A 25,901-nucleotide genomic window follows, 5' to 3' on the forward strand; every position below is an offset into this window, starting at 1 on the left:
GCAAACAGTTCATAAAAACGTTTTGTTTAATACAGCCTGGTATTTAATCACAGGTATGCAACACGCAACCCCTGTCAGAAAGTGTGGGAAAAATTTCCAGCGAGGGGGGAAAAAAATCCCTCACACATGAATTTTCTCTGTGGCCCCTTTTTTTTTGTGCAGTTTGAAAGCCGCGAATTTTCAAACTTCAGTTTATGACTTTATGATAAGACTGAACTGAAGAAAAATCTGATCTGTTTTCAGTGACATCAGTGTTATCTTCTGGTGTCATAAATATTCATTTAGGCATCTGTTAACTACCTTCCTACCCCTCCCCCATATAGAAAAATCTTTAGTCAGCTTACTACACTCATAGCCATTTGATCAACACCACTGGAGCTATCCTGTGGGAAGAGCTCCACTCTCTGCCTTCAAGCAACCAGAAAATCTGGAAAAATCATCAAACAAACATCTTAATCTGCAAATATCTCCCTATCTTCTGCCTCTTGACCCCCCTCTCCTCAACTCTTTTTGACAGTTTTCCATTGCCAACATTTCATGTCTCCCTAAAGTTTCTGTGAATTAACCTCCAGTTCTTATTTCTTAAAATATCTATCTATCTCTCATTCTAGCTAATCCCCTGTCTGTTTTTCAATAGGACTCATGTCAAAGGTGGATATTGTGAAGTTACGAGCAATCTTTTCATAAACTTCCATAACCTGTCTGTTGTTTAGATCTAGAATTATTTTTTGGTCACCTATCTCATGATGGTCAACATTCTAGTCTTTTCTTTTACAAATCTATGTCTGTTGCCAATGAGGTGTTTGTGAAGAAAATTACCAATGCTAGGAGTTAGCAGCATTCAAGATAGTCAGCAAAGAGATAAGCAGAATGGGGCTCTACAAGTTGCTGGTTCATCAGAAAGCTTTCAGCAGTGAGTATCTGGACTGTCTTGGACTTTAATGTCTTCATAAGATCAAAATTATCCACCAGAAGATGACAAGTCCAGAAAAACCAGTGGACACACTGTCACACTAACATGGAATTTAAATCATCATCATCTATATTTTTACGCCCGTTATAACTAGGGAATTTAAATAATTGTAACATTTTTTATTAATGCTAACACTTCTTTTTTCTTTTCTAGACGAGGACCTAATCATCAACCCAAAACATTTCCCAAACTTCAAGAAAGGTGACATTATAGAAATCTATCATCCAGAAGATGAATTCAGTAGACTTCTTCTTCAGATTACAGCATTCAAAGAAGATCTCCAGGGAAAAGGTTAGCTTAGATAGTGATAGACAGTAAGTATTAGAGGTTAAAAAAGATCTATAACATCCTAATTTATTATTTTGGAAAACTGCTGATAACTTCAGTCTTCTATTTAAGTTATCAAGATAATGTTCTATGGAACTCATTTGGAAAATATCATTTTTAATCATTCCAGAGGCCATCAGTGTAGAACAGAGCATTGCATTCACATTTCAACTCCGCACATACAGTGATGTAAAAGTGGGACTTGTGAATCCTTCACTGGTAACATTGGACTCGGTAGAGCTCACTTTCAAGGACCAATATTTGGGACGAAGTGATATGTGGAGGCTAAAAAACCATATGGTGAGACTTGATTGTTATATTGAGTATTTTTTTTTTTTTGTAGGTTGTGACTGCAATGTGAGTAATATGTAATCTCTAAATTAGAAATGAAAATGATTTATTATTACTTACATAGAAAAATGACAATAATCAATCTCAAGCATTAGATAACAACATTATTACTTACATAGGTATTGATTCATTTATTATGACAAAAATTGTAGCCATCTGATTTACATTTTTAGAGGTGTCACAGATATAATTCCATATTTTCTGTTCTTGTGTAATACCAGTAAGGTATGAGACAATTAATTTGAAATCTGATTTTCCAGATGGACACCTGTGTCTACTTGAACAAGAAGATTGAGTTCTGTGGAGGTACAGTAAGGTGTCATGTGTATGAAATGTGGTCGCACGGGGAGAGAGTGGCCTGTGGAGTCATTTCAGAGAATACCAAAGTAAGTTCTGGACATTATTTCACAAAAATTGTCTTTATTTCTGCACAAAGTTTCAAGTTTCATTTACAATATGGGAGAAGAAAATTTGTTACCATTGTCAGGGTAAACTATACCTAGTACTCACTACATTTAGGAGGGGAAAAAAAGCCCTCCCCATAAATACCTATGACCCTGCCTGTTGTATGCCATTGGGATAAAAATATTAAAGGAAAAAAAAAAAAAAAAAAAAAAAAAAAAAAAAGTTTCAGAGGAGAGTTGAATTTATAAAATAAATATTAAAAGTCGTTAATAATAAATAAATAAAGTATGGTGGGTGTTTATATCAGTCTCAACAGGTAATCAGGGGTCGTGAGTGCGAATTTCGGTCAAAGAATAGAATTTCATCATCACTACTTTGAGAATTTGACCACAGTAACTGTAGAAATAGTAGCTTACTGCTGGAGTAAATAGGCCTACAATTGATCGACAGCCGATTCGCACTAAACCGACATACTTTTTACTTACATTATTTCAATTATTTATTTTCACTAGCAAAATGTGACTAATAGTAACTGACTATGGTGTCCAGAACGCTATTATAACTATGAAACCAAACCGAAACTAACCAAACACTAACTTATCTTTCTTTATCTTTCTCACCTATTGGATGACAGTTTACTACAGGGCACCGTCGGTAAATTATTGAACACTTGACTGTCGAATGCATCATGGTCGTATACATTGTTGGGAAACGTTTCATCTTCTGATTCACTCGAGTTGTCTTCAGCAACAAGCTCCTTGGAATCCAGACTAAGTGAGGGCAACTTGATCCGTGGGATGAAATTGGAATATACGGAAGGCTTCTTGTTGGAATAGAAACTGAAACAGTATCAAGAAATCGAAAATAAATAAATAACTAAAAAAGCATTATGAAATAGAAATAAAAAAATCGTTTATACTATGAAGGTATTAGAATAAGGTCAGAACAGAATTTAATTGAAGGTATTCATATTGATTAAAATGTCACTTTAAATTCTAGTTTCAGTTTATACGATATCTCTTCTTATGACATAAAAACGGGTTCTGCCGTCACCATTCGGCAAAAGTTAAAGCCGCTAAAACAACAACACGAAAACGGGTGAACCATTTATGGCAAATAAAAAAACTTACCTCAGATTAATCCAATGGGGCATACTGTAATCATCTGCAGTAATGATACTATCCTTATTGTGAAACTGAAAAAGAAATAATCAAATCAGAAATCAAGGAAACAGATTTTGTTTTCCCTTCTTTTTAGGGTATTCGAATCATTGTGTTCTGTTTAATATACCTTTTTTTTTAACTTTGAACTAAAACAAAATACACTCCTACCCAAAAGGCTCACCTGAGGCTTACTTAGGTGTAGGGCAAACAGCCCTAAAGGATGGGTCAAGCTTTTATGAATGCAAAATACATACTTAGATAATATCTAAGTTTTTCAATATATTATCTAAGTATGTATTTTGTTGTATTATTATTAAAAAAAAGTACCAAACCTAGAAAAATTGAACTATACCTTGAGCAATGGTACAGCATGAAGAGGTTGCTCCCCCACGCACACCAGGTCACTCCCAACGCCACTATCTATGATCCTCTGCTTGGTAACATTGGTGAGCTCTCTGTCCACAGCGAACACACCTACCCCGGGCGTGATGACAACACTCAGCTGCCCAGTGCGGTCGAAACTTCGATCCAGATAGTGCTTCTCGAATACTGGACATTTGAAACAGACAGTACTGTTAAGGCCGGAATCGTAACAATTGTACCAGTTTTTAAATAAGCCTCGCAGCCTATTATAGAAACCCCCAGCGGTTGGTATATCTGGACAGGTGCTAGGTGCTTTTCCCAAAAGAGGATATTTAGGTACAATTGTACCTAAATATGTATATATATGTATTGTACAATATATTTATATACAATGTTGTACAATTGCATATTGTACCTTTAATATTCTAAAATTTTAATATCAAGGTGGTCTCCCAAGTCCCAGTTATTTCATAAGGGAAGAAAATATTACAAGTTTAGTATTATTCGAAGAAAAAAGTTCCAAGTTTTCCCGGTGCATAAAAACAAATAAGTAGTTTCTTGTGAATAATTCAGACCTTCTTCTTTCTGGCCATGAGATTTTTCACAGTTTGGACAGAAAGAAAGTTTTTTAAAAGGGAAAGAAACATTTCTCAACACTTGGGGAGGGGAGGGGGGGGGGAACTTCAAAAAGGACTTCAAAATAAGGGGGACAATCAATGTGAAGCACCTATTTTGTGCGTTATTGCAATTTGAACGTGGAAATGTGCAAGAGTAACCCGTAAGGTTTTGAGACTTTTGAGACCACACGCATCATTTCTACTTTTTTTAAAGCTATTTTTTAGCGAAATTATATTCAATTTGGTCTGTTTTCGGCTGTATCTGTAAAAAATATTCAATGTCACTTTGATCACTTCTTTGTCTTTTTTGGATGTTTGTCATAGCCTCTTTATTTTCCTTCGAATACCTACTTAATAGGTACTATTTGTCTTCTCTACAAAGTCTAGTCTTGACGCTGAAAAATCCCAAGCACACAATCCTCTTAATCAGACAAATCCACGACTATTTTAGTGAAGCGTTCAAAATGTTCCCGCATTTAAAATGCAAAACTTTAAAAACAACAAAATAACATAACACAATTATGTAGGTACATTCTTAATATTATACAACGCGCGAATGGGAGATACAAATTTCCATGTAAATTATTCTAGTTTTTGCATTTTAAAAACGAACATTTTGTGGTCCCGGGGGTAAATGTGAAATTGTAGGAAAAAAGCTCTGAATAGCAAGTTGTTAGTTGATGTTATTGAGGCACGGTTAGCCCCATGGTAAAGGGCTTGCTTGTAATGCAGAAGATCACGTTCAATTCCCAGAGTAGAAAAAAAAATCACTCCAATTCCAAAGTGCTTATTTATACTGTTCGCATAGCACTGAAAAGTCCCTTTATTCCAGCAGTAGACTACTCCCATATTGTGGTCAAATTCTCAAATTAGAATTCTCAAATTATATTGAGGATAAAATTTCATACCTCGGCTGGGATTGAACCCACTCCCTCCTGATTACCAGGCGAACGTCTTGACCACTACACCACCACTATGTTATGAATTCACATTGAACTCACCATTCAGAGACATATTGAGCACCTCAAGGAAGTTCCCCTGCGCAGCACATGAGTTGAATGCTCGTGGCATATTATCCACGTAGGCACATTGGTGGTGATTCAGAACACTCTGGTGGTAGTCAATGAAATGACGACGTAACAGCCGGAGAACATTGGACCAATCATCGTAGCGCTCGTTTTGAACTGCCACTCTATGAAAAATAATAAGAAAGAAAAAAAGAATAAGAAAGGAAAAGAAAAATAAAAAAAAAAAAATACAGGAGAAAAGGAAGAAATCAGGAGGAGCACTGTGGACAGAAGACAGAAAAGAACAACATCGGGAAAGAATGAGTGTTTGAAATGTTTTTCCGGAGGAGGGAGGCATGTGAGGAAGGATGAATTCTGAATGAACTAAAAACTCAATAAGAATATGTAAAATAGGCTCCGAAAAGAATTAAATTAAATACGGCGTGACTTCATCTTGAAGGTAGAGAGAACTTTCAGCGACACATCTTATCTTAACAGATGAAGGTGAGGTTGTCATGATAGAGGTCTAGCACATCGCTTACATACGTTCTCAAGTTCTTATACTACTCATAGGAAAGAAATGACAATGAATTAAGCCTAAGACGAAAAGGTCCCTTTTGGCCGAAACTGGTCCTTTTAAATAAATATGAGTTACCTGATGTTCTATAAAAGTGAATAAGTAGTTATTTGTTTTCATACAACCCAAGATAATTATGATCTGCAACTGCATAGCCTCTTTAACTTATCAACTTATCATAAATGTGAAATGTGTCAATTCTGCTTCGACTGTGAACAGCGTACGCAATAGCTGTTGTTTCAAATTCGTACACTCTCGAAAAATTTGAAATTCTTCCCCTATTGTACAACTTGCCAAACTTTTAGGAGAGCAGCTTAATCTTAATGTATGCACACTACACTCATACGCTCTAACGTGTCGTAATTAAGTTGTAATTGTGAGAATTTCAGCGCCGACAGAAAGCTGAGAGGTAAAACAGGGACGAACTTAGAATTGTTGCGAAACGGTGATGATTTCTAATTTCTAGGAATCGTGGAAACAAGGGGAAACTCAGAACCGTTGAATCCTGGAATTTCTGGAACAGGAATTATTTCTGACCTGTGTTCGAAAGTCATTTGATAGGGCCAGTTGATAACCCGAAATCGTAGTTTTCTGAAACGACCATTGAGAAAATGGCCAATGATCTGTCGAAGAACGAATTTTTAGAATGGATCTAATTTCTAGGAATCGCGGAAACTAGGGGAAACTCAGAACCGTTGAATCCTGGAATTTCTGAAACAGGAATTATTTCTGACCTGTGTTCGAAAGTCAGTTGATAACCCGAAATCGTAGTTTTCTGGAAAGACCATTGAGAAAATGGCCAATGATCTGTCGAGGAACGAATTTTTAGAATGGATTTTTTTTTTACTTTAGACCAGGTTTACCCTCGGGTTTCCAGTTGCACAGTGTAACCCGAAATGTTCAGCAGTTTGTGACGTCATCTCTAGAATGGATTTTTTTTTTTTTTTACTTTAGACCAGGTTTACCCTCGGGTTTCCAGTTGCACAGTGTAACCCGAAATGTTCAGCAGTTTGTGACGTCATCTCATGCAGATACTGAATACGATGGACAATGGTAAATTTCAGTGTAATCCGTGGTTCGTTGAGAACTTGTGAAAGTGTTTGTGCAATGTCGTATAGCTTCTTTGCCAGGGTGAACTTAATCTCAATCTTCCGTAAACATCTCCTACTGTCCCGTGACAATCACCCCATCCAAATTTTCAAAACGAGGCCTGCTGTTTTCCTTTTCCCCGAAAAAACAGAGAAAAAGAGATTAGGAAAAAAGAAGGTTATTACTGGCACAACGCGAAACACTTTTTCAGTCGACTGTGTTTTACCGCAACTTTAATGTTACGCCAGAAAATGTTCGAGACGCGTTTTTATCTCGGAAACATAACACACATTAGGGAGGATGTCGCCAGAAATTACATTCAACTTTTTAAGAAGGAATAATTTTATTAACATAAAATTTCACTAATGAAGAATAGTTCGGGTTGATGAAAGAAGGCGATTTTCAAGAGAAGAGGAGATTGATGTACCTACGAGTAAGAAGAGGAGTTTGGAAGTGGTACATTTGGTACAAGATGATAAGGAAAGCCTCTGTGAGCCAAGCAAGCCGTGGGGGAAGTCAAGAGTCTCAAATGACCGATGTTCAATGTAGAAACTAAGTATTAAACTCGGGTGCAAGAGTCCTCCATACTGGACTCCGCACACAGGAATTTCATCAGAAAAGACCCCCATTTCAATGTAATGTAAGTATAAACTCTACCACCACCAGAGGGGAATTAACGACAGATTAGTTTGTTCAGAATCCTGGACCGAAAGCGACTTCTAAAAGCTCCACATGTAAAAAAAAGTTGATGGAAAATTTGACCAAATTTAGACTTCAGGAAAGGATAATAATATACGTTACATAGGTACCTTATTTATTGTCCCCTAATTGTCCATAAAGTATACCAAATTGCCCAAAGAAAGAAGTGAAGAAACCTAACGACTGCAAAGGAAAATTGCCACAATCTCTCCTCAAACTTAACTATATTCATAACAACATTGAGCTCAAATTTTCATCAGTAAAATGCTCGTGTACTTACGCGCGTTTAATTTTACTCACCTCTACCTATCTTTTGGAAATTTTGAAAATGTTCGTTTTTAAAATGCAAAAACTAGAATAATTTACATGGAAATTTGTATCTCCCATTCGCGCGTTGTATAATATTAAGAATGTAATTGTGTTATGTTATTTTGTTGTTTTTAAAGTTTTGCATTTTAAATGCGGGAACATTTTGAACGCTTCACTAAAATAGTCGTGGATTTGTCTGATTAAGAGGATTGTGTGTTTGGGATTTTTCAGCGTCAAGACTAGACTTTGTAGAGAAGACAAATAGTACCTATTATAGGTAGGTATTCGAGGGGAAATAAAGAAGCAATGACAAACATCCAAAAAAGACAAAGAAGTGATCAAAGTGACATTGAATATTTACAGATACAGCCGAAAACAGACCAAATTGAATATAATTTCGCTAAAAATAGCTTTAAAAAAAGTAGAAATGATGCGTGTGGTCTCAAAAATCTCAAAACCTTACGGGTTACTCTTGCACATTTCCACGTTCAAATTGCAATAACGCACAAAATAGGTGCTTCACATTGATTGTCCCCCAAATTTCTAGTAGCAAGATTACTACTAATCCTAAGGACATTCTTTTATGTTTTGATGTCACTTATTAGGATAACTGTGGTTTGATTGATCGTATTTACTCAATTAAAAAGAAGACATGAAATATCACTTACCACCAATTACTGCCTCTCCCTCGGCCGGGTTTGATTTTACTTTGGACCTCCTTGCTTGCCAGAGTTACCAAAGTGGTCAGCAAAGCTATGAGCACCAGAGGCGCAGAAGAACGCATGACCTCTTGTACATTTACGAAACTACCCTTGGGCAAGGGTAGCCAAATTGGGTAAAAAAACGTTTAAAACTGTTAAAAAATAAAATGAACAAATTAAAAAATATTAAAAAGTTAATCGAACACTTCATACACGATAAAGTCAAGTTAATAAAAAACGAAAAAATATTTTTTAATTTAACAAGCACAACAACCAACTAAATTTGCAAAAAATAATAATTAACTGTAAAAAAAACTGGTCGAAAAATCGGCGAAAAGTGATGACGGTGGTCACAAATGAGGACACAACAAACCATTCAATGTACTGTGAAATTCACTTCATACACGATAAAGTCAAGTTAATAAAAAACGAAAAAAATATTTTTTAATTTAACAAGCACAACAACCAACTAAATTTGCAAAAAATAATAATTAACTGTAAAAAAAAACTGGTCGAAAAATCGGCGAAAAGTGATGACGGTGGTCACAAATGAGGACACAACAAACCATTCAATGTACTGTGAAATTCAACTAACATTGCATCTCCTCCTCACAATCTACCAAATTGTTTTTTTGTTGTCTCTTTCTTTTCTGTGGGAGGATTTCTTTACTTTTAGAGAGGAGGTGCTTAAGATATGCTCGGAGGGGGTTCGATCCTCCTTGCAGGATTTACTTTTACTTCTTGTCCGGTTTACTATTGGGTGATATACCGATTGTATTATGCTTCGTGCAATAAAATATCCTTTTACTGCTTTATGGTCTTCACATTCTCCTTAATGCATTTTATTTTTCTGCTCAATGTTGTGACGTCACGTTATGAGTGTTTCACGATTATTTTAATTTGGAAACAACTCTATTTATTAGTTCATCTCAATGTCTACAAACATTTTTAGGTTTAATAATACGTCTGGTATGTGGTCTGAATACAAATGTTTGTCTGGCGTTTCTATAAGAGGGGGGATACACGATCATAAGAGCTTTTTATGTTGCTTATTCAAACTAGTATTTCATGTCTAAGGTTTGTAGTTTAACTTAGACAAATACTCCCAAACATGTAGTTTTGTAGTTATTAGAATAGTCGAGACTCCAAGATCTTTAGATTTGATTTGCTCAGGCGATATGGGGAATGTTGACATCTCCACTGATTTGTTTATTTTGGTGGAGATGTCAAAACTCCCTATGTAAATTTAACATGCAATTTTTAATTTTATTCTCTCCAGTAGAGGTTACGAAGGAAATGACCACATTTTACATTTTTTTCTTTCTTCAAAAATTTCCATCAATTTCCTCTTGTCAGCATTATTTTCATTACAGTGCTGAGTTTCAAGACTTCTTGGTAGGTCTCTCGATACTGTTAGTGGTTTCTCCACTGTCTGCTAGGAAGTAGGATTTCGGGTTGTATTTGGCTGTCCACTATTAGTGACATTAGGTACCACATGGAAAAGCGACTTTAGATTCATGATAGGTAGGTACTTTAAATATCATTGTGATAGTTACATTATACTCGTACAAGAGGGGCTTTTAACATCACAAAGATACCAGAAATAATTCCTGATTAAGTTTAGATATAAATTATTTTGTGTCCATCTAGATTCTGGAAGGAGCCATAAATCCTCCGAAATCTTTAAACTGTAGTGTCTGGAGACTGTCAGATTTGATCAGAAGTTCCTAGGCTTTGACATTTATACGTTTAATATTCTTCTCGTAATAAAACCTCATTGCGTGTTTGAATGCCTCGCAAAAATTTTCACATGCTAAACTTTTTGCTCACGTCCAATAAGAGCTTGTAAAAAAAGGAGGGTAACAATACGTTCTACGTACAAATATTTGAGAATTAAAGTTACTCGCGCGTACTAAAAGTTTATGGGTGTGAGAACGTCGCATTTAACAGGGTCAGAGGACTTGTTGCGTGTGTTGTGTGTTGTGTGGTATGCTCAATCAAAGTGTATTGTTATTTGTTAAAGTTGGGCTGATGTAACGAAGAAGAGAACCGACGGCGTTGATGACCTTCCAGATGTTGATTCTCTGTTCTGAACTGATACCGAACCTTGGAGCTTGTGTGATGCAAATAGATGATTTTATTATGATTTGAGAGGGCAGTTTGCTCTGTAGCTCTTTGCCCTTTTCCGTCGTTTCCTGCTTGGAGCAGAAACTGAACGTTCGAAATTTAATTCCACGTGAGTTATAGACCTAAGGATAATAAAAGCATTCTCGAAAATGTATACTGATATAATGAAGGGTTTATTTCGTCTTTTTTTTTTCGACTTTGATTTTGGACTTGTTCTACTTCTGCAGTTCTGTTCATCAAAGGATGGCGAGAAAACACCGAAATTGGGACTCACCCTGAACTGCGTGAATATAAAAATCCCACCTGAGAGTCTAGTGTTCTTTAATGACTTTTTCTTTTTTGTACCCATTTCATTCAATAAAAAGTATCAATACCTCAACTTTATTGCCTCTTAGATTGTACGTTAGATTTTCGGTCCCTGGAAAGGTGTTTATTATGTCGATTTTTCACACAGTTAGGAGAAAATGAGCTCTGGCGCCAGACTGTCCCATTGAAAAAAATTCAGCGTCCCTATCCAATGCAATGAATGGGGTCCATTATTGCTTTGTTTGGTTCCTGGCAACTAAAATGGCCATTATTATTGCGGTTTATTAGATTTTATGATGGTTCGAGGCCTTTTAATGTAGGCTTTTGACTTTTCCTGTTCTCACCTGCACCCAATGTATATTGGTCATGTTGTGCTCTACCTATAAGGGTCAAACGTAAGCATTCAGTGCCGAAACTACATAATAATTACCTATTATACTTACCAGTATATTATAGCCGAAAAACCATGAAACTCTGTTTCGTATTAATATATTATAGCCGAAAAACCATGAAACTCCGTTTCGTATTAATATAGGCCGGTTGGCGCTTCGAACTCGTGACGTTCGTGCGCCTCCCGCGCGGTACGCTTGATTATGTAAAATGTTGACCATGTGTGACTCAGTAAGCTCTCAGAAAAATTGAAAAACTGATGTATCTATAACTTTTAGGACGGGCTGCATTTCTAAAAGCAAGCTCACTTTATTCGTTACATTTTGCAATATTTTGAAATTACATCATCTATTTTCTGATTTTATTTTATCCTTAACACGGGACTGTACGTACGTACTTGTACTTTTGCTCTGTAAACTCTGTTTGAACATGTTCTACCTATTCCTCCGTTTTTTACCTTTTCTTCATACCTCTCGCTATTACCTTCACCATCTTCGCGCCGTTCATATTCTCTTGGAAGTGCCGACAAAGGTGTTTGAAACACATCCGAGTACACCTATGATTTAGGCCACCCATCAGAGTTTTCGGTTATTTATGATGATGTTCGGTCCCACTTTGGTTTGCTCTGAGGTTGTTTTTTTCACACCATTGTGGATATTCTTAGGTTGAAGGCCTATCATTAGTGTGAGATGTCTTTATTTTTATTTATTAGTTAGCAATAACGTATTGTTTGCTATTAATGTTGTCGGTACTGTTTAAAGTTGTTATGACAGTGTTGTAACGGTCAGCTGAAATGTCATCAAGCAATGTGTCATCTATTCTTCCAAACTTTCCGTTGGTATCTTCTTTATTTGTTAGAGAATTGTAGCTCTTGTAGTTTTCCATGTGCAGTACGGTTTTCATTACATATTTCTTTTCTTTTCCAAATACCTGTAGATGTTGTTACAGTATCAATTGGAAAGGTGTTTATTATGTCGATTTTTCACACAGTTAGGAGAAAATGAGCTCTGGCGCCAGACTGTCCCATTGAAAAAAATTCAGCGTCCCTATCCAATGCAATGAATGGGGTCCATTATTGCTTTGTTTGGTTCCTGGCAACTAAAATGGCCATTATTATTGCGGTTTATTAGATTTTATGATGGTTCGAGGCCTTTTAATGTAGGCTTTTGACTTTTCCTGTTCTCACCTGCACCCAATGTATATTGGTCATGTTGTGCTCTACCTATAAGGGTCAAACGTAAGCATTCAGTGCCGAAACTACATAATAATTACCTATTATACTTACCAGTATATTATAGCCGAAAAACCATGAAACTCTGTTTCGTATTAATATAGGCCGGTTGGCGTTTCGAACTCGTGACGTTCGTGCGCCTCCCGGTACGCTTGATTATGTAAAATGTTGACCATGTTGTGACTCAGTAAGCTCTCAGAAAAATTGAAAAACAGATGTATTTATAACTTTTAGGACGGGCTGCATTTCTAAAAGCAAGCTCACTTTATTCGTTACATTTTGCAATATTTTGAAGTTACATCATCTATTTTCTGATTTTATTTTATCTTTAACACGGGACTGCACGTACGTACTTGTACTTTTGCTCTGTAAACTCTGTTTGAACATGTTCTATTCCTCCGTTTTTTTACCTTTTCTTCATAACTCTCGCTATTACCTTCACCATCTTCGCGCCGTTCATATTCTCTTGGAAGTGCCGACAAAGGTGTTTGAAACACATCCGAGTACACCTATGATTTAGGCCACCCATCAGAGTTTTCGGTTATTTATGATGATGTTCGGTCCCACTTTGGTTTGCTCTGAGGTTGTTTTTTTTCACACCATTGTGGATATTCTTAGGTTGAAGGCCTATCATTAGTGTGAGATGTCTTTATTTTTATTTATTAGTTAGCAATAACGTATTGTTTGCTATTAATGTTGTCTGTTATTATAGCCATCATTTTTAGTTTTTTCTTAGGTATTTCATTGGGAAAGGCCTAGGCTGAAATAATTCTATTAAAATTAATGGTAGATAAATATACTTTTGTAGAAAAATTGACCCCCTAGTGAAGACAATATAGGTTGTCCCTCCTCATAATATTAGGCTTACGGGAGATTAATCCCCACCGTCAATCACATTTAGAATGCTAGAAAAGAAGGTTTAGCCATCGACCGCAGAAATATTGACGGATTAAATGAATTAAATGAACATGACAAAACATTCGACACAAACAAAGAAGAGCTCAGGCATATTGAAGCCTTCAAATGAATGGCAGAGTCCCGGCAACTAGTCAACTACCTGATACTCATTGAGTTAAAATTCCTAGGAATTGGCAAGAAAGACATAGCAATTCTAATAAACCAAATGATGGCAAATGAGAACAATGGTCAAGAAATCACTTTACATGAACTTCAAATGAACTCATTCATTGTGTAGTTTCCCCGTTTCGATTGAATGAAAGAGTCATCATCAGGTACAAGTATAGTCTGGTTAGAGACAAGAGGTTCCATTTCCGGATACCCTTTCCATTCATTCTCACTATCTTCTGGTACTATTACATGAATCATTGGAATACCTGAAGTTACAGTTTCGCGTAATTCGTCCTTATTTCTTCTCATGATGTTTGCTGGGAACAATTCATCAGAATTCTCAATAATTTCTCCACGATGAATAACCCCTTACCTTTAATGGATGTTGAGGTACTTTTTAGTTGGAAATTTCTTGAAAATGAGATAACATTTTTTTGTTGATTTGCGAGATTTCTCATTTTGTTGGACATAGTCATTATTTTGCAGACAAGGGTGAGTGTATTTGGGGTAATGTTGAGTGATGTCCGTTATCGATGAAAATGAGATAACATTTTTTTGTTGATTTCCGAGATTTCTCATTTTGTTGGACATAGTCATTATTTTGCAGACAAGGGTGAGTGTATTTGGGGTAATGTTGAGTGATGTCCGTTATCGTAACCTGAGTTTGACTTAGAACCAAGGCATCCTAACAAAATATCCTTCATAGATCTCACTGGGAACTACTGATATTTGAATTTGATAATTATTTATTATTATTCAACGTACTGACCTCTACTTACAAAATATAATACGAACCATCACATCAGTAAACCAACACAAATCGGCCTTCAGTGAATCAGAGTGGACTTACGTTAAAACTCTGAAGGATACAAGTAGGTATTTTATTTCTAAGCTTTAGATGTAGACGCATAGTCTGCAGTCTACACCAAGTCTGGACAAACTCTTCAAGTAGGTACTCGGATCGTACATGGATGTAGAATAGAATAGAATAGAATATACCTTGTTTATCCTGCCCGAATAGGACTGAAAAGTCCCTTTACCCCAGCAGTCTAAACAAGGTCTCGTATATTTGATGGGTTAAAAAATAACACATACAAGTAACAGTTCAGTAAAAAGACCTTGCTTAACTAGAAAAAAAAGTGGCTTTCGCCCCCTAGTCCATTTATTTTATTCTGCTCAGCTTAAGACAAAAATGTCGCACTGTGCCAACAGTTCCAACTTGCGTCCTTAAGATCAAATGAGTGAAATCTGACTTGCGTCCCTCCGATTTTCGCCCCAGGTCTGAACTTTATCATCCGAGTTACGTCCGCGAGTACCAGAGGCAGAAATATATTTATTTCGTAAATATTGTTGTTTGTTACTATGTACATATGTCTTATTTCTTGATATATCTTGATTCAAAAGCAGATCATCTTCTTTTTAGGCGGCATTGTCACTGCGGATAGAACAGACCCTGAGCAAGAATCTTGGAGACAGAAATTTCAGCGTGAAATGTTCTTAGATGTTCTTTTTTATTTTATCAACCGAGTTACGTCCGCGAGTACCAGAGGTAGAAATATATTTATTTCGTAAATGTTGTTTGTTACTATGTATGTCTTATTTCTTGATATATCTTGATTCAAAAGCAGATCATCTTCTTTTTGGACGACATTGTCACTGCGGATAGAACAGACCCTGAGCAAGAATCTTGGAGACAGAAATTTCAGCGTGAAATGTTCTTAGATGTTCTTTTTTATTATCTAAGCTAAGGGGCGGGAGAAGGGCCCAGTAGGGGCCACGTGCTCCAAACATCTGTTGCTATAATATGACATGTGGATAAATTATGCTCAGCTTCTATACGACCCATGAGTCTAGCTGTGAGCTAAGGGGCGGGAGAAGGGCCCAGTAAGGGCCACGTGCTCCAAACATCTGTTGCTATAATATGACATGTGGATAAATTATGCTCAGCTTCTATACGACCCATGAGTCTAACCGTGACATCTCTATGACAACTCGATTACTAGATTTCTGTTGTAATATTCAGTGAAGATACAGACGATATATCTGTTAAATCTGTGTTTCTTGTCCTTCTGTGGACCAAATTGGTTTCACCCTCTGCTAACAGTCTGCTTATAATAAAAAAAGAGCACTTTTTACCTTTACCTTGAAAAACCAATGAGACATTTTTCCAGTCTAAAACAATACATTAGATATTTCGTAGGTAATTCAGACATCTCCACCAATTCACAATTTCGTATCTCAGACATCTCCACCAATTTACAATTTTGTATTTTAGACATCTCCACAAATTTTCAATTTTGTATTTTAGACATCTCCACCAATTCACAATAGCGTATTTCAGACATCTCCACCAATTCAATATTTCGTATTTTAGACGTCTTCACCAATCCGTGATTTCGCAGGTACTTTATACATCTCCACCAATTCACAATTTCGTACATCCACCAACGAATTCTACAAGCCCAGAAAACAAATCTCTGATCTTCGCCACTTAACGCAACATAAAAAGCCACTGCTGTATATGTATAACCTTACACACAGATAGTAGTCACCATAATATTGAGTAAAGTTTTTTTATGGTCACTACTAATAGCTTCTCACGACAGACCAAAGACTCCAAAGAGTAGCATCCAGACATCCACCAACGAATTCTACAAGCCCAGTAAACAAATCTCTGATCTCCGCCACTTAACGCAACATAAAAAGCCACTGCTGTATGTATAACCTTACACACACATAGTAGTCACCATAATATTGAGTAAAGTTTTTTTATGGTCACTACTAATAGCTTCTCACGACAGACCAAAGACTCCAAAGAGTAGCAGACAGAGCGGCTGAGAGGTTTTTACCGTGAACTCATAGGTTTTACCATCACCAGATCCATGAACCAGTTGTCCTGCAAGTCCTTATCCCGAGACTGAAATATGTGGTCTATAAAATATGTGACTACTTATGTCTATAAAAAAACTAAATTATTTTAGATATTCAAACGATATAGTAATTTGTATCGATCTTCTATGTATCTGTGTCCTTAAAAATGTGTATTTACAAACTACTTGAGATAACTACAGAAAAGATAGTAATGTACCATAGAGGTTTAGAGGTGCCTATCTAGGGATTTGTAAGGAGGACAGTCACGTGCAACACTTTTTGGGCTGAGAAAATGAGAAGTTTTTGGTATTTGGCGAAGGAAGTTATTTAGGCTGATGTTTTGATAGTAAGAAGTTGTTTAGGCTGTCGGATTTTATGGAGTTCAAATGTGATTATTAATTTTGCGGCGGTGGTGATTCTATTTTGGGAGCTGAAAGATTGATATGAAATTGAAATTGAAACCCAATGGTTGTGTCAAAGTGTGAATATTGGATCAGGTCTTCCGCAGTATAGCCAGCTTGCCATGAAATGCTGAGGAATCACAAAACGCCGAAAAGTACTTAGCTAATAGGTATGTATGTATGTACCTTTAATAAAAAATCGAATCCGCTGTTTTTAATAATGGACCAGAAGACCACGGCCAGGTAAGGAGAGTGTTAATTTGGCCACCCTGGGTGCTATGTATGTGCCAGGGATTCAACACTTCCCAAGGGTCCCTTTGATATTCCTTTCGGGGCATCATTTTGGGTCGTGGGGGGTTGAATGAGTTGAGACGAAATTAATATCCCAGGCGCCACGCTAATGCTGGTTGCTTTTGGTATTTGGGACTTACTTTTATTTAGTGATTGGTTCAAGGGGTTACTTTTTAACATGTTTGTTCCTTTTCTCAACGTCTTGTTTCACCTCTTCGTTCTAACGGTCACCGATTTCTCAGTCGGTTTCAATGACCTAATCATCAGCTAATCAATATGAGTCGTTTCATTAGGTTACAACGGTTTCGTTAAATAATTTAATAATCTCTTGGTTTTGAGAACTTCACTCATTGTAAAGTTTATTGCTGTAAGTTCTTACACCTTGGGATATCTTGCGATTGTATGCCTTCTGTAAACTATTCCTCGTCAACTCGTCCATTTGAAATGGAAATGAACTTTTAACATCCATCTCTTTGATTCATCAATTTGCTTAATTAGCGTTTGTTTAAAGAAATCGTACTTAAACGTCCCCAAATAACGGCGAATTTCAATTTATGAATTCGTTTACTTTTCGAAAATTTGGAATATTTGGGAGTTTCAAAGTAGGTATTCCGTTTTCGTGACTGGGACGAAAGAGGTCCAAACTTGAAGATCTTTATTTGATTTATTGTGGACTAAGCGTGAAAAATGATCGACTACTGGTACAGTCACCCTACTTAAACGTCCCCAAATAACGGCGAATTTCAATTGATGAATTTGTTTACTTTTCGAAAATTTGGAATCTTGGGGAGTTTCAAAGTAGGTATTCCGTTTTCGTGACTGGGACGAAAGAGGTCCAAACTTGAAGATCTTTATTTGATTTATTGTGGACTAATAGCTGCCTCAACCTTCGTACTTCGTACCTTTGTACCTTCTACCTTTTTTCTGTGTGTCATTTTTACCGCTTTTCCATTCATACCTTTCCAAATTCCCGCTGCCCACAAAACATGCTGTCTATTTTAGTTTTTTTAATCCTTCTGTTTTTGTGTTTTATGTACAAACCATCCGACCGCAAGAAATGTTGTGAGTTTTTTTCATTATTTTATTGTTGTTAATCCTTCTGTTTTTGTGTTTTATGTACAAACCATCCGACCGCAAGAAATGTTGTGAGTTTTTTTCATTATTTTATTGTTGTCAGAAAAGAAGTAAATAATACCATTAATGGCCATGGACTATGGACACAATGGACACGGAAAATTTGATTCACTCCAGCTATCCAGCTACATTGTAGGAGACTGATTTTGTTTAGTATGCTCTGTATCATAGCAAGAATAATCTAGAGTAAATAATACCATTAATGGCCATGGACTATGGACACAATGGACATGGAAAATTTGATTCACTCCAGCTATCCAGCTACATTGTAGGAGACTGATTTTGTTTAGTATGCTCTGTATCATAGCAAGAATAATCTATCTCTTGGTAGAGATCCAAGAAGAAATGGCAATGTACTAGTCGGATGTGCAAGTCTATCTCTAGATCCTCTAGTTGTGCGTTCTGTACATAGATTATCTAGTCAGGTATAGGAATATCTACAGCTATAGTTAATAGGATATTCTCGCTGCACATTCTCACTGGTATTGGTATTGGTTAGGAGAGTTCTCTGGTCTGCTGAATCATTGCCAGAGTCTTGATGACCCGTGTCTTCTGATAGTTAGGATCTCACGATGTCACACTACTCCGCCCACTTTGCGCGAGAGTTGAGAGTTCGAGTCTTACTTGGAAGCAAAATATTTCCAGCGTCTTTGTCGATGATGCGTAACTTGACGGACCATTTTTTCAGCGTCTTGTGAGGTTGATTTTCAAAATAGACTTGTTTATAACAAAATATCCTTCATAGATCTCACGGGGAACTACTGATATTTGAATTTGATAATTATTTATTATTATTCAACGTACTGACCTCTACTTACAAAATATAACACGAACCATCACATCAGTAAACCAACACAAATCGGCCTTCAGTGAATCAGAGTGGACTTACGTTAAAACTCACTCTGAAGGATACAAGTAGGTATTTTATTTCTAAGCTTTAGATGTAGACGCATAGTCTGCAGTCTACACCAAGTCTGGACAAACTCTAGACTTGTTTGGACACATCGATTTGGCACAAACAGTGAGCAACAAACACGAACCAAAAAGAAATCAAATTGGTAGAATAGGTATACTGTTTGGCAGTAACGCCTCTTGGAAATTATAATAAAAATAAAATAATAATGATAAAAAAATTATCTTCCAACATTTTAGAAAGTCCACCACTAGGTACCAGAAAACTTCTTGGTCTTTATTATTATTTTTTAAAACCAATTTTTAAAAGCCATTCATTAGTGGAGTGTAAAGGTAAAGCACATACAATCAGATACATAGAACATATTAGTATCCGCATGTTGTTAAACCACTCAAGATTGATGTCTGTGTGGCTCTGATTCAGAAAAGGGTTTTCTACCAATACCTCTTGTGGATATTATATCTGAGGACTTCCCCATCAATCAAACATGAAATCATAGATTGTCCTCAATGATTGATTGTCCCAATGAATGAATTACAACCTTGTTTCACACTCTCTCTACAACTTTAAACCCAATTCGAATTACACACAATAGATCATCAACATAGACCAGAAGCACTCCTAGTAGCTTGTTCACAGACCCACTGTCCTCTTTCACAGCCCTACTATTAAATTTCTAGTAGCAAGATTACTACTAATCCTAAGGACATTCTTTTATGTTTTGATGTCACTTATTAGGATAACTGTGGTTTGATTGATCGACTATAGTAATTTGAGAACAGATATGTAATGCCTAGTAATACCAATCTATTCAGAACAGATGAGACCCTGACCTCCTGAGGTGTGAAATCTTCTCTAGTTGTACCACTCGTAGGTATAAGGTTGTTGTCGTTGTTGATGAGGTTGGAAGAAATGATATTCTAAAGACAAAGAAATGATCCAATTTAAAACTAGATATGTAAAAAAAATATGCATTGTCTATTTGTTTAGTAAGAACAATGAAGGTAAACGCTTTTTCTTTTTGACCAGCTAACCTCATCAACTGAAACGCCCAAGTCCGCTCCCAAGAGTTGACACTATTGAACTCCGACAGCCAAAAGAAAAACACTGAAACAAGAGGTTCTTGCAAACTTTCTAATTATTAGAAATAATACTTAAGAAATTAAAATCAATTATGTACCTAGGTATAGTTACTACTGGACTTTCTACTCTCTAGTAGACTAGTAAACAAATGGAAGATATCAATGGAATAAACCATGATGAAATTTTTACCCCAAAGTCAACCTTATCCAGCCATGATTGAGTTGTCAAAATTTTGACACTTTTTATCAATAAAATGTATTCCTCTTCAGATAGTGGTCTCTCTCTCTCTCTCTCTCTCTCTCTCTCTTTCTTTCTCTCTTTCTTACTCTCTCACTCACTCACTCACTCTTTCTTTGAATGACAGAGAGGGTAATTTGGCTCTGATGATGTTGTGGGAACCAATAATCAAATTCATCACTACTATCACCAGAACTATCAATTATTATTGTTGTACATAGGTCAGTATGTGTAGAATGTTAGAATGAAATGAGTGGAGTATGAATGCTAGAATGAATGAATTTTTTTGGTGATCCTCGCTCGCATCAGTTTCTCTTGCAAAGGTTGTCCCAGGCCATCCAAAGGTACGAACAGCCAGAGTATGAGGACCACTTTTTAGTCATTTTCCAGCAGGATCAACAAGGTGTACTTATTCTATATTCTTCTCTAAAAAAATTGTAACAATTTTTGTTGAGTTCAAAAAAAAAACATTCTCAAATTTATCTTTACCAGTCTGATCAATCTAATGAGCTAATGATATTTTCCCTTTTAAACGGTATCTTTCCAGGTTCCAGTACCTACCCAAAATTGAGTAGACGGTATCAATACTGCATCCTAGCGGTTCTGAGAAGAACTGTTTTGATATTCTGGCATGAAGAGATAATAATCATAAAGCAAACCGGTTCAAGGTCTTAGGATTCATGACAAGCATATTGCCTACTCACACAAGGCTGAAGGAGCTCAAAAAGAAGAAGTCTTGAGACTGTCTTACACGCTGCGTTTTTTAATTACAAGGCGTAGCATAATTTTAATGCGCATTGCATACTTACCTTACTGTAGGCACCCATAAAAAATATTCACCGGTTATTTGGGAAAAAGTATTACATGTTGCATACTTTGAAAATAATATGCGGGCGTTATTTCCTTTTCAATTTACAACCATACAAATTACAAAATATTTTGGACATTTTTCAAGGTAACTAGGTATGTGCCTAATACTGCCTAAGAAACATTTAACACAGGACGGTATTTAGAGGGCAGAGGGTTGCCGGGCCCCCTTCGAGCTTTGTCTCGAAGAAAAAAAATCGAATTGAAAAGAGGAAAAATAACTAGAAAGAGTAGAAAGGATAAAATACAAATGCTCCTACCAATATATCCTAATATAAAACGTCCCGTTCACGACAATGGTGATGCTTTTCCCTTTGAAAAATACTCTGATAAATAAAAATTATCACGTTTCAAAATTCGACGGCATTTTCAATTGAAAAGGTCCAGGCGGAAAGATAGCAGGAAGTTGTAAATGACTTGTTCTTATCAATCAGGCAGGACGATTTTTAATGCAAGTCATTTTTTTCCATTTTGAAATCGGACTTTAACCTCTTCAGGGACTTAGGTATCCCTCGCTCCATCCTTTGATGGTTATTTGGGAAATATGGTTCAAAGACTCAAAGTCCAGCTTGAGTAGGGGCAGGAAGAGCCAGCAGCACTTGCGCAGATGGCCACCCATTCGGATTAGTATCCGGAACCTTGCGCAACGTTCAATGATACATTGGGTAGTGCTGAATTCAACGTGTTATCGCCGCTGGTTGAAAAGTCCATTTGTAACTGATTCAGAAGGTTATTTGTTGAAGGTTATGTGGTGTTCAGAAGGTCCATTCAAAAGCTGAAACATATTAGTTCCTTGACCAAAAGAACATTTTCCTTGAAAAAGAGGTTTGATAGGGGGAACTTTCTATTTTTTGCCTTATTTATTTTACGTCAGATTCTCGATACGTAGGTCTCTATGGCCTCTACCTTTGACTTCATGGAAAATAATGCAGTAAGCCAACTTACTCAATCACTCGACTACTCCTTACACTCATGTCCAAAAGCACAGCTTTTTGTCTCTCCCAGATTTCCAGAATTATCGCCGCAAGAGCTTTTACAAAGCCCAATGAAGTGGAATGGAAAAATGTTGGCCTGTCCAGTGTGACAATTGAAGATGCAATCAACAGAGAGAGAGAAAAAAAAATTGGAAATAATAATAACGAAATTGAAAAAGCTCTACCTACATAGAAGAAGAGTAGGAGGAGGAGAAGAAGAATAAGAGAAGGAGGAGGAGAATAAGAAGAAAAAGGACGGGGAAGAGATGAGGAGCAGAGAAAGAGAAGAAGAAGAAAAGAGGAGGAGGAGGAAAAGAAGGGGAACAACAAGAATACGAAGGAGGAGGAAGAGGAAGAGGAAGAAGTAGATTGAAGAGGAGGAGAAGGGGACCAACAAGAAGAAAAAGAAGCAGGAGAAAGAGGTAATATGAACAAGAAGGAGGAGGAGGAGGAGGAGGAGGAGGAAGAAATAAAAAATGAAAATTGTAAAATTGATCACGTAAAGGGCAAAAAAGATCGAGTCCTTTGTGTTTTTATCGGCCACCCTGACGGTAACGAGACAAAATTATTCAAAGGATTGCGTCAATACATTCTGGACATGTTTCCATTTTTTCCGTCTCCTATTTTTTCTATCGGACTTTTTTTTACTCCTTTTACCTCTTTTGTTCGAGAAATATTGCGGAAATAATTGACGTTCGAGCTTTCGCTGTCTGATAGAGGTGTTTTGTCGTCATCTAGCAGAATTCTTGGCTAAGAGCCAAACCTGGCAAACCTACATCTAGACAACTCAACCTCATTTTGCTTTAAGGGACCCTTACCAAATTCAGGAAAATGGCTCATATTCACTCATAAAAATCACAAAAGTATGTACAAAACCAAGTATCTGAATAAAAATTTGAGGACCCATCATCACCCATCCACTTTCGCGGATATCAGAAGAATCGGGCCCGATAATCCGCCAAAGCCCGCGCGTTCACATTCCAAACCCGAAGTAGCGAGCTGAGCCCGAGTCCGCCCGAATCGGTGATTCGTTTCGCGTAATCCTCATCGAACGCCTCTTCAGCACCCGTGGTCGAGTTTACCGTCGTGACGTAGAGAACATCCCGGTTGCTGTGTCCGAACACAATGCTTGTGACGTCAACGCAATTGTTCTCCAGGGAAATTGTGCGCAGGATCGACTTGTCTACCGGGTCCAGGGCGATGATTTGGGCTGCAATCGAGAGATGTTATTCACGTAAAGTGTTTGTTTAATGTAGTTATAATGTTTTACATTCTTTATTTGATAATAACAAGTAAATACAAATACAAGAGGACAATTCCCAAGACACAAGTCTAAAGTGATATGTTAGGCCAGCCACTCACTATCAGGTAGACCTGACAGGTACACCTGATCAGGTATAACTAACATTGACACCTGATAGTATAAAAATGAATATTTGTGTGTGTGTTTGTTGTTTGTTCGAACTTTATGGCTGGCCAAACCGCTCATCCGATTGCTATGAATCTTTTTCAACTTATTGCTTGCACTCCCGTGAACGTTATAGGCTATTTTCCGGTTCGTTTTTGTTAAGCTGCGCCGAGCAAGACCACTAAATGGATGAGTGACATGAACGGCCATGCCTTAAGGATTTCGGCTAGTAATATATAAGTTTTTGATCAACTTGATCTGTAAAATATTTATACCCTTTGGTTCTCCTTTTCAAGGTCAGTTTTGTGCAAAAGATCCAACAGGACAACGATGAGAAGATCAACTATGGAAAGGCAGAGGTAGATGGGTAGATACCTAAGTAGATCTGTAGGTACATTACTCGTAAAATTTGGATCCAACACAAAGTACCTTCTCAAAATATCCCATCCTATGGGCAAAGTATCTCAGCTATGGGCAAAGAAGAGAGCAAAGAGCCACATCCAAGGGTAAGAAATTTCATGAATGATGAATCCTATTATATTAATTATTGGGGTATTAAATCTTGCGCGAAGAAAAAAACAAAAGAGGGTCTGGATTTTTAATCCAGGGGTAGATCCAAATTAATTAAATAAAAAAAATATCCACGCAAATAACAATTATTTGCCAAGGAAATGTATCTTTATTTTTTGGTTTAATTTAAAAATTACATTTTCCTTGTGCAGGGGTAGATCCAAATTAATTAAATAAGAAAAAAAATATCCACGCAAATAACAATTATTTGCCAAGGAAATGTATCTTTATTTTTTGGTTTAATTTAAAAATTACATTTTCCTTGTAAAATAAAGGAAAGTATAAAAAGGAAGAACAATATAGGTAAGTGGCTTAATTAACCAATTTTTTCAAATTAATGAAAACCCACTCAGACATCCTCGAAAGAAAAACCAGGATTCTTGGGACCTTTTAGTGGCTTAATTAACCAATTTTTTCAAATTAATGAAAACCCACTCAGACATCCTCGAAAGAAAAACCAGGATTCTTGGGACCTTTTCACTCCCGGAGGTCAAATTAAAAAGGCCTTTCCTGGATTAGTATAGTGAACCTAATTATAATTACCGATAGAACACTCAAGTTATCCAGCGTGGTGTGCATCATTTTATTGGACGGGTGACCGTCTGGACATGGGATGTGTGGCTACTTGAGGTCTATACCGAAACTCAAGGAGCTGATGGTAGATTAGCCGTTTCTGATTCAAAATCCAATGACTTTATTTGGCCGATGCGCGATGCAACCTAATTGAGGTGTATACCGAAACTCAAGGAGCTGATGGTAGATTAGCCGTTTCTGATTCAAAATCCAATGACTTTATTTGGCCGATGCGCGATGCAACCTGGGCTTTGAAGAAAGACTCCACTCATAGAAAGAAGGGGGAAAAAATAATAAATAATAATAATAATAATAATAATAAAAAAAAAAACGTTGGTACCCCTCGATTTTCTAGACGTGGAGTAAAAAGTGAGGATGCAGATTTGCGGAGTCATTCGTGGAGCAGACCACTGGCTTCTAGTAGTTGCCAACAGCCTACGCCAAAGTAACCTCAAGAAGCGAAAGGCCTGGACTAAAATCTAAAAGAATAATTATATTAATTTACGTTAGAAAGAATAAAAAAACGTTGGTACCCCTCGATTTTCTAGACGTGGAGTAAAAAGTGAGAATGCAGATTTGCGGAGTCATTCGTGGAGCAGACCACTGGCTCCTATAGTAGTTGCCAACAGCCTACGCCAAAGTAACCTCAAGAAGCGAAAGGCCTGGACTAAAATCTAAAAGAATAATTATATTAATTTACGGTCGAAATTAATTTTTATTTTTCTGGAGAGAGAAAAAAATTAGATTCAACGCGATGAGCATTTGAGTTTTAATTTTTTTGAAACTTGTTTACTGGAATGACAAAAGTCAATGAGCGGAACAAATTCTGTTTTTTTTTTTTTTTTTTTTTTTTTTTTTTTGGAAAAAAAAAAAGGG

General features: G+C 36.7%; 2 protein-coding genes across 2 annotated transcripts in view; one reads left to right on the forward strand and one right to left on the reverse strand.

Annotated features, from left to right (window-relative positions):
* The first annotated feature begins 252 nt into the window (after positions 1-252).
* LOC103513053 (GATOR complex protein DEPDC5-like) lies at positions 253-2,592 on the forward strand. Its single transcript, XM_008477866.3, has 5 exons — positions 253-913; positions 1,127-1,264; positions 1,431-1,600; positions 1,912-2,037; positions 2,569-2,592. Exons 1-5 carry the CDS (start codon positions 871-873, stop codon positions 2,590-2,592), a joined length of 501 nt encoding a protein of 166 aa, XP_008476088.1. The 5' UTR covers positions 253-870.
* Positions 2,593-2,672: 80 nt separating this feature from the next.
* Positions 2,673-25,901, reverse strand: part of LOC103513064 (GATOR complex protein DEPDC5-like) — a 24,556-nt gene continuing 1,327 nt past the window's right edge. Inside the window, exons 3-6 of the mRNA XM_026826263.1 lie at positions 5,201-5,391; positions 3,572-3,768; positions 3,187-3,251; positions 2,673-2,895 (exon numbers count right to left, since the gene is read on the reverse strand). Coding sequence (XP_026682064.1) covers positions 2,673-2,895; positions 3,187-3,251; positions 3,572-3,768; positions 5,201-5,391 — 676 coding nt within the window. The remainder of the gene's footprint in view (positions 2,896-3,186; positions 3,252-3,571; positions 3,769-5,200; positions 5,392-25,901) is intronic.

The sequence above is a fragment of the Diaphorina citri genome, unplaced genomic scaffold, assembly GCF_000475195.1.
Source record: "Diaphorina citri unplaced genomic scaffold, Diaci psyllid genome assembly version 1.1 scaffold39, whole genome shotgun sequence".
Classification (NCBI taxonomy): domain Eukaryota; kingdom Metazoa; phylum Arthropoda; class Insecta; order Hemiptera; family Psyllidae; genus Diaphorina; species Diaphorina citri.